This window comes from Gavialis gangeticus, unplaced genomic scaffold (assembly GCF_001723915.1).
Source record: "Gavialis gangeticus isolate Ggan-Ray unplaced genomic scaffold, GavGan_comp1, whole genome shotgun sequence".
NCBI classification, from domain to species: domain Eukaryota; kingdom Metazoa; phylum Chordata; order Crocodylia; family Gavialidae; genus Gavialis; species Gavialis gangeticus.
In genome coordinates this window covers 97,376,842-97,386,624 of record NW_017729024.1, presented here as the reverse complement: position 1 = coordinate 97,386,624, position 9,783 = coordinate 97,376,842, and the positions used below count along the sequence as shown (strand labels likewise).

Sequence of the window (9,783 nt, the reverse complement as noted above, 5' to 3'; positions counted from 1 at the left end):
ATGTTTCAAGCTTGTATTCTCCAGAACATTTGAGGGAGAGTGAGTTCTGAATATTATTATATTTTATATACAGGTCATCAGTTGAGAGAGGTTCACTGCAAACTGAAGTACAGCTATTGCAGCCTGTAAATCTTGAAATTGTTGTTGAACGAAATTTAGCTGCTGCTTGGTATACTGAGATTCCTGATATAGCAATATCTGGACGGCTCAAGCCTATGAATGTGAGTGATTGGTACTGAACATGGCAATAAAATATTTGTGGGAAGCTAATGGTTTCTTGGGTTGTGAAAGCAAAACTTCTCAGTTGGGTTATCATTTGATCGGAAGAGGTAGAAGTTGGAGAATATTTTCACTGTTCTGGATTGAAAAAAGAGAGCAGTGGTGAATAATAAGCAGAGGCTTATTTCTGAACTCCAAAGGCTGACTAAGGGGAAGGCAGGGAAGGTTGCTAGAATGGTGTTGGGGCTGGAGACTTTGACTATGTGGAACTAGCGGAGGAATTCCTTTGTCAGCTTCACTTCCCCTTCCTGGTGCTGCAGGGAAAGGTGTCTGCTTGATCAACAGCTACTGGGTTAACTTTCTAATGGACACTGCTGAACTGCATGTCATCCTGCTGTGCAGTTAGGTAGTGGCTGTAAGAAGTTTATCTCCTGTTGCTATTGGGGCAAATGGGAATGATTTTGGTGAAGGGACACTTCCCTCATACGAGAACCATTGCTGGTTTGCAGAGGCTGCTGCTGCTCTGCTTTCTTTTTTTTTTTTTTTAAAGTATTTGGGAGGCTTAGGTTTGAGGGGCATGCTTTTACCCAGTTCTGTTGTCTACTGAGCAAACAGTCAGATTTGCCATAGTTTGTATTGGTGTTGGGAGGTAGCAGAGTAGTTGTATACGAATAGGGAATGCTAACTGATGTGTTCATATCAAAATTCACTTTTTTTAAAGCTAATTCTCAGTCAAGAAGACATAGCCACTATATTAAGGACACTGAATGAAAATTTATGGGACAATTCTGGTACACCACCTCCTTTGCCAGAATCAAAAGATACAAATAGCAACTATAGTGATGCACACAGTACTTCTCAGAACTCTGCAGGTAAGTTTGTGAAAGTCCAGCAACAATCCAGTATCCTTACGTGGCATTTTCAGGTTAACTTTTTTCTGGCAGAATTACATATTGCTAATCTTAAAGAACACCTGCTTTAATTGAATTTAAAACATTTATATATTGTAGCCCCATTTCTCTGGATATATTCAAAATAAAACAGATATAAAATTATTCAGAAAAATAGAAAGAAGGTCTGCTATGGGTTTTTTTAGATGTCTACAGTCCAGTCTATTGGCAGTTATTAAATGTCTTATGTAGTCTCTATAACATGTCAACTATGATTGGTAGGGTTCAAAAAACTCCATTGTATGCATTCCAGTAAATCATGGCAGGTTTCTCAATAATTGCATACTATGTTACAAAAATCATGATATAAAAACCTTGCCTTATTTACAATTGGGCTCCTCTTGGTTTTGTTATCAGTTTGCCCTCGGTACTTATGATCTTTTCCTATGTATGTAAGTGAACAGTCTTTATAACAATAAGGCAAGGCCACAAAAGCCATTTTTGCCCCCAGTATTCAGTTATCTTTAAAACTACCTTGCACATAAAATAGAAGTTCTATTAGTTCCCTGAATTCTTGAAAAAATTGAACAGATGAACATAAAGAAGGTTTTATTAGTGTTGCAACAGGAATTATGATTATATACACATTTTAGAAAACACATCTCTTAGTGTGGAGTTTTAAGTCGGACTGCTGTATGTGTTGTTAAGTTAAAACTATAATTTATGCTATACATAAGATTCGATTCAGGGAAACCAAAGTATTTTGAGATGTTGCACATGACAAAGTCTCTTTGTAAGTAATTGTCTTTTCTGTTGCAAGATTATGTTTTAATAATATAAATGTCTTTAATTTCTGAAAGGAGCAACTCTGGTGACATCTGCTGTAGTGGAATTGCATTCACCTGTTAAAGCTAAAACAACTCTAAAACTGGACTTCCAATTCGATTGTCTGACTTTGGTACTGTATAGTCCAAACTCTAAACAGGTAAACAAACCTTTATAAAAACAGAAATGATATAATTATATAGGTTATGAACAGATATACAAAAATTCTTTCATTTTATTTTAATTTAAATTTTGTTTCCTTTTCCTTGCATAGGTTGCAGTTTTGAATCAAAGAGATGATCATTTAAAACTCGCAGAGTTTAAATTGGTCTTGATTTCAGCTGCTGTCAAAATGCTATCTGATGGTTCAATGAATGCTTTAGTCAAATTAGCAAACTGTACATTAGATGATAAACGTCTGACAGTCCAGAAGGCAACTCCAAGGTGTGTGTGTCTGTATAAAAGATTAAATTGTTTCTAGTCGTACTTAGCAGCGCCACAAGTAACACTACTGTATAAATTGCTATTGATCTTAAATGTTTTGTAAGTTTAGCTTAAAAATAATTAGGTTACTTTTTATGCACATTTTTATTATAGATATTGTTTGGGGCCTAACAATATAAGTTAAATAAAATCAGAGCATACCAGTTTCAGGGTTTTGTTTTATAAATAAAAGACCAAATGGACAAATGCTGTTCTTTTTATATGGAAGTAGGATCCATTTAATTTTTTCACATGCATCAATAAAATAGCATGCGTTTACATTTTAAAATGAGGCTGCCAGACTGCATTTAGTAACTCATCTGTAGGCTTCATCATGCTTTTATGGTGTCTGCATTATTATTACTTTAGGTTCTACAAGGTTCATTCAGAAAGTTTGAATGCCTCTTTTTTTTCCCTCAGCCAGATATTCAAAAAATACTACACCTGCACAGAAAATATGTACACCATCACTGAAAACATGGCTGTTTTCCAGCAGTCTCCTCCCCAATCAGTGACCTTTTTTCCATTAGTGAACAAGTGCATGTACAGTAACATGGTATAAAGAAATGCTTGAAAAATAGCTGTGTTCAGTGATTGTCATTTTACAATTAGAAAATAGAATGTGTGCATCTGTTTATCCTAAAGAGTGGAAAAAAGAAGCTGTTCTATAATTTTTGCCTTCCTTTGGATTTGTGCAATACCATTGCTTCTAGTTAGGCCTTATTACAGCACTTGTGTTATCTACTATTACTAAGTTTTCTTTGTTTAAAAAAAATAACAAAAAAAAATTGGAAATTTGATAAACAATTCTGCTAATGCGATAGAAAGGCTAGAATATGGAACACCATCTTAACTTGTTGCCTTCTCATTGCTAGGAGGAAGGCAACATTTGTAATTTACATGAGAAGAGTTGATAAGAAGATACAATTTAAGAACGGTCGTGTTTAGAGTTGCTCTGTATCTTACATGTTAATATAATCACAGCCGTTTTTAAAAACGAATAAACCAAGACCTATTTTAAATTAAATAAGAACTTTGAAAGTGTTAATATGTTAACATGAAGGAACTGCTTTTTAAAGCATTGTGTATGCTCTAACTTTTTCAGAATGGTAGAAATGAAACATGGATCTGAAAAGAAAGACATGGTGGATATAAACTACAAGCAGGGGAGAGATGGCACTGTTCTTAGTACCATTGTTCAAGAGATATACCTCTGTGCAAGCATGGAATTTCTACTTACTGTTGCAGATGTATTCCTAAAGGCTAATGAAGAAAGTGCTGCAGCCCAGAAAACTATAAAACAGTCTTTAGCTATAAAGGAATCTGTAGCTGTAAAGGAACAAGGTTAGTATCTGACTGAACTTTTAATGTATCAAGAGTCAGGAGGGAAGCATCATTCATTTCTAGTGCTCCCATGCTGGTTCCTTTGTGTAGAGCCATCTTCCTTTTCCATTTGGTCAAACAGTCTTGCTTCTCTTCAGTTCCATACTAGCAACTTATTTCTTTGAGTTAGCACTCCACTGCTAAATATTTTCAGCCTACCATAATATATATTTGAAGGGCCATTTCCTCCCATTACCCTTTTTCTTTGTTCTGACTTTCAGTAAAGTGTGAGATGTTTTGGAGAGAGGGTATTCTGTTTGTTAAATGATACTTTATTCTTTAGATATATATAAAGATGATAATGCATGCTATTTCCTTATATTGATGAGATCTTTTAATATGCTTTCTTTTCTTTGTTAAAATAAAATCTATCACTACAGTGTTTTTCAACAACAATTTATTTTTTGGCTTCTTCAGTAGGAAAAGATACTTTTTTTCAAAAGAAAAATAATAACATTAAATTAAATATTATACCTCAACTTTTAAGATAATAATTGTTAGTGATAGTTCCTGAAATTTTACAAATAAGCTACATTTTATTTTAAAGAAACTGAGAAAAGTGAAGCTAATTGATGTTAAGTCCTCATGACTACCTTATTTGGAAGACAGAAAATGTTGACGTTTGAGAACTTTCAAACTCTTTTCTCTTCTACCTTTCCATATTATGTCTGCAGGGATGATGGTGGTTTCATATGGATTGACGTATGAACTGCCTACTCTAAATTGAAATACATAATGGCTGGTAAAAGAATGCGCACTAGGATTGAGATATTCAGAGAACTTAAGGGAGTGGGGAACCCCAAAAACCTTGACATTTACATGAAGTTGGTTCACCAACCTCTTTTTGTTTTTATTTAAAAATTCCATCCTAAATGCAGTATCAAAGGTATACTTAACGCAGGTGAAATCATAGTAGTAGTCAGCAGTGCCACGCACCATCTTTCTATTTTTAGCCTTAACACTTGTCCAGTTGAGAGCCTAACAGTAACTTCTGATTATATGCACTGGGAGCGAGATTTTTTTTTTTTTGGCTGGGCTCTGTAGTGGAAATCACTTATGGGAAGTCTTCCTATAGCTTGTGCCAGGGATTGGCAACCTTTTATTTAACCACAGGCCACCCCTTGCAACTTGGAGGTGCCACCAGCTGCCCAATTGCTGCTGCACCCCAGTTCTTCCTCTGTGCAGAGGGGCTAATGCCTTTCCCTTCTCCCCTCCCTCACTTCCAAATGTAGCCTCTTCTGAAAGATGTTACAAAGGACAATTTAGAGTTATTAATTGGGTGAATAGAGGTTGCAGTATTAAGGGAAAAGAGCTGTAACTTACAGAGATCTCCCATAGGAGCCAGCAGCAAGAGGGTTAGCTGGCCCTTGGTAAAATGTGAAATATGGAATTTTGCAAATAACTGAGCATCGGCATGCCTTTTGTAAAATGTGGACCAGATCCAATCTCTGAGGGGTAAAGCAGGCTGTAGGTGGCTGACCCCTGGTCTACGCTATGCGTGGGCTCATATGAAGGCCATGTATAGACATTGTATTTCTACTGGGAGAGTTGCTGCTGTCCCAGTAGATACTACAAGCATATAAGTGTTCATTCAGTTTCTCCCAGAGGAAACATACCTGTTCTTGGAGAAAGATCTTCCAAGTGTCAACCTGAAAGATCTCCCTTGCGAGAGAGTACTCTTGCAACAATAAACACTTGTATGTTCCCTTTCTTGTCTGGCCTGGGAGAGGATGGGAGCATCAGTGCAAATCTGGGGGTCCCCAGTTTGGTGAGCAGGTGGAGCTTCCCAGGTGGCCACTCTAGTCCCCTCCTGGCCCGGTCTGAGAGGAGATTTTGAGCCACCTGTTCCTTGCCCCTGCCTGCTCCTCATACTGGGGAACTTGGTCAAGGGACCAAGCAGCAGGCTTGACTGCTGCTCCCTTACTCTGCTCCTGTAGTGCTCCTTGCCCCCTGCCTGCTTCCCAGACTAGGGCCCTCTGTCTGAAAAATAAGCAGGAGTTGTGCTCGAGTTCCCTCTCATATGGGCTTGGGAGAAGACTGGAGCAGCTGCTGAAGCTCCCTCTCTTCTCCCTAGATCGGTGATTTCTGATCTAGGAAATGGGTGGGTGGTTATGCCCTGCTGCTTCTGGTTCCCCCATGCATACTGGTCTGGGAGGCGGGGGTGTTGGACCAGCCGTTGCTTCCCACACTTCCCCATGCCCCCCATTGTGTGCCCTGGCCCCCACCCCAAGCTTTCCAGCTGCAGGCTACACAGCACCACAGGCTGGGGCAGGAAGCGGAAACTGAAGGAGGAAGAGAGGGGCTCAGAGACCTCAGCTGCTCATATTCCTTTTTTTCCTATCATTTCCAAGAAAATTCTCTAAAAATAATGTTACTGTAGAACTAAAGCTATTCTTTCCAAAAGTGACTATTGTTATGAGGTGCCTCAGTTTTTAAGTGCACAACCTGTTGAGTCTGATTTTCAGAAAGTACTCATCTTCTGAAAACCATAATCCTCTTAATTGTCTCAAATTGGGCACCTAGGCTCATTCACTGTTTTTGAAAATCTTGGTCTTTGTTTACTACTTAAATGAGTAAAAGAAGCCATTTTGGGGGGGAAGAATTGTTTTTATTCTTCATTTCCTAATCATCCCAAAAGTAGTACTTGGAAATAAAGCAATGAACAAAGAGCAGCAGAATGGGTAAACTGTTTTTATCCTGTTTCACATAGGTTCTGAAGTAGGACTCTTACCACCAGCTAGATCTGTAATTTTGGACTTTTTATGGGAATTTTGTATAATCCACAACTATGGATTTTTTTTGCTTGAAATCTGAAGGGGTTATTTGAAGGTCAGACATTTGTTTCAGAAAAAGCTATTCATGAGAGATTTCCATTCACATAACATGATTAGTCTACAGCCTAAATCTGATTCAAGAAAGCAAGCGTATCAAATGATAGAGGGGCACAGGATGACAGCGAGATGACTGGGATTAGCAAGATTAGCTATAGTCATGGAATGGCAACTGGCTAGTCCATTCTGTTGAATGGTTTGTAGACACAATAGTATAGGTGAGTTTCAAGAGCTGATTTAAAAGAGGATAATGTAGTGGATTTAGGGATCAATACAAAGAGCTCCTCCAGCATATAAAGGACAACATGAGAGAAAGTGTAACAGGATTGGTATGCAAATTTTGGCAATTAATGTAGATGCCTATTAAAGTTGGACAAGGTCAAACTACTCAACTAAAATATTGGGAGAAAAATCTGGAATACAATAGAAGAGATTACCTTCATTAATTATGTACAGTTTAACAATAATTTCAGCATTTTCTGCCACGGGTATGTTCCTTACTTTTAATTTCCCCACCTCAATTTTCCTTCTAGCTGTTCATTTTCTTCTAGGTTTGTCATGAAATCGCTACTGGAGTATCTAAAAAATCACTTTAAGTGAGCATTTATTAAAAACAAGGGTTATATTGATACTACATATTGATACTGTGATCATTATGGGTAATATTGATACTCTGCCTGTAAATACTGATGACTATATTGTATAATTCTTGATGAGTTTGAACAAGTTTAATGTAACTTTTTTTTTTTTTTTTTAAGCATCTGTGCAACCAGTATCGACAATGGAAATTAATGTTGTTGTTAAAAATCCAGAGATCGTGTTTGTGGCTGATTTAACAAGAAGTGAGGCTCCTTCATTAGTAGTTACAACACAATGTGAAATCTTCATTAAAAATTCCCCTCAGTTATATAAAATGACAGCTTCTGTTAAAGAGATGCAAATGAAAGCATGTCCCTTTCTTCCAGAAAAAAGAAAAGGGAATATTACCACGGTGAGTTTGCCCTATGTATTTGCAAATTATAACTAGTGTACTAAATCTTTTTTGACGTACAGGAAATGAAATTGTTATAATCCTGAGTCTGTGGATATAATGCTGAAGATATTTAGGAAAAATTAGTCTCGAGTGAATAGCCATTTGGCAATCTGTGGTTCAGAAGTATTTTATACTGTTAATGTTTTTATTTTGTCGTGTGCAGAAAAATGGGTTAGGGTTTTATGGTATTTATAAATGTACCTGTTAGTGTTTTTTTTTATTTCTGAAGTTGAGTATTTTCTCTGTGGCTACAATTTTTCTGATTTATAGCATCCCAATCTATAGCTTTCATTTTCTTAAAATGGGAAATTGCAAGTCTAAGGAAAGAAGATGCTATAGTTCCTGGATATGCTGTATAAACTAAACCAGTGATTCCCAACCACGGTGCTGTGGCATCTTGGGGTGCCTTGCCATCCTTTCAAAGGTGTCCTGGGATCCCATGCAATATTAGCACTTTAAGATAATGCAAACATGACTGATGACATAAACCTAGAGATTTAAAATAGAAATCCATGGTGTTAAAAATATATTCACCTTTTGTGGCATTTTTGAGTTCTTTGCAACAGAACACTTGCTCTCTTTTTCTGTAGTTAAAAAAATGACTGAAAACTATGAGCCTACTATCTTCTGAGGGATGCCTTGAGTCTGAAAAAGCTTGAGAACCACTGAACTGAACTTAAGGGCAGCTTGATTACAATCCAGTACTAACAGTGTCTCAACATCAAGGGCAGCGTAATAATGTTTTTTGTCTGCAGCAGGAAAATTTGTTGCTTTCCCCATTTCCCTATCTCAAAGTACATTTCACACAATCTTTAGTTAAGGGAAATAGATTTAACTTGTCCTGGCTGTCAGCTGTAGGGAGCTTAAGGCAGTAGTTCCATACAGTTGTGACAGGTCTGGTTCTTCTCCCAAACTGCAAGCAGTTTTCCGTAAGGGAACCATGGACCTTTATTGTCAGGTAAGATTAGACATTTTTTCTCTCTAGCCTACTTTTGACATTCTAATTACCTAGCTAAGCTGAAAAACAGACATCTTTATTTTGTGCTAAAGGAAGAATCAGTTTCTTATTTTCAAGAGCCAAGAGAATTATTATTGATAACTTTTTCCCCTTAAATCTTCCTAAATAGTGTTTTAGGTGAGAAACTTGCAGATATATCTACTCTAATTATTATATATTACAAATCTGACAAACTCTCTCATTCAGGTATTGCAACCTTGTGATCTCTTCTTTGAAATGCTGCAGTCAGGTACTAATCCACAAATGATCGAAGTGTCAATTAAATCCCTAACAGTAAAGGTAGGTTGAATTTTATTTCAACTCCTCCGCCTCCACTTCCTCCAAAATACCCTCTCCCCCAGCTATTTTGAAAATGTACTAGGTTTCAAATGTGAAAGACCTGAAGCAGACAATTGACCAACTCAGTCTTCCTTCTCATAGGTTTTTTTCATCACTCTAGTAACAGTGGTTGTTCCTGTTAACAACATAAAAAGTTCTAACATTGGTGTACAGGTTGATAACACCACATCTGGTATTAGTGTCATCTCTTTCAATGCCACTATTGATTTAGTACCAGTGTGGATGGAAATCATAGCAATTAAATACTGCTCACACTACTATATAATGGGACAGAATAGGTTGTTTATCTGGTTTGTGTTCTGCATTCTATTCCCACTTCCAACAATTAGTTTGGAAGCATGTGCCATAGTTTCCCATCTGTAAAATTGTGATAATACACTCTCCTTTCAATGGGGTATTTTGAAGAGCTTTACTGCTTATGAATTATTCATTTGCCATAGTAATGAGATCCATAGAAAAGCCCATGAGAAAATGTAGTCATTCTGTTTTCAGTGCGCCAGTTTCAAGAGTGTGCAGTAAGTAAGGGGTATGGAAGCACCCCAGGAATGTGTCTCAAAGGTGTACACAGACCTGTCACGCTATGCTTGGTTGTTGTTTTTTTCCCAAATGTGAACTGATCTACCTGCTAACTGATGACATTTTGAAATGTGTCCCATTACTTATTTTAAGAGAACTTGTCAGCATATTACCCAAATTATAAGTATTTTGTTCACATGTTTTACAATAGTGTAATGAGGGTGGGGCAGTAGCCATGGGCACTGA

The 9,783-nt window shown here is 37.2% G+C and overlaps 1 protein-coding gene across 2 annotated transcripts in view; it reads left to right on the top strand.

Moving 5' to 3' along the window:
• The window catches only part of VPS13A (vacuolar protein sorting 13 homolog A), a 222,156-nt gene that overhangs the window by 107,842 nt on the left and 104,531 nt on the right, over positions 1-9,783 (top strand). For both annotated transcript variants that reach the window (XM_019517426.1, XM_019517427.1), the window contains exons 35-41: positions 74-221; positions 941-1,091; positions 1,970-2,094; positions 2,209-2,378; positions 3,523-3,761; positions 7,390-7,622; positions 8,869-8,961. In XM_019517426.1, coding sequence (XP_019372971.1) covers positions 74-221; positions 941-1,091; positions 1,970-2,094; positions 2,209-2,378; positions 3,523-3,761; positions 7,390-7,622; positions 8,869-8,961 — 1,159 coding nt within the window. The remainder of the gene's footprint in view (positions 1-73; positions 222-940; positions 1,092-1,969; positions 2,095-2,208; positions 2,379-3,522; positions 3,762-7,389; positions 7,623-8,868; positions 8,962-9,783) is intronic.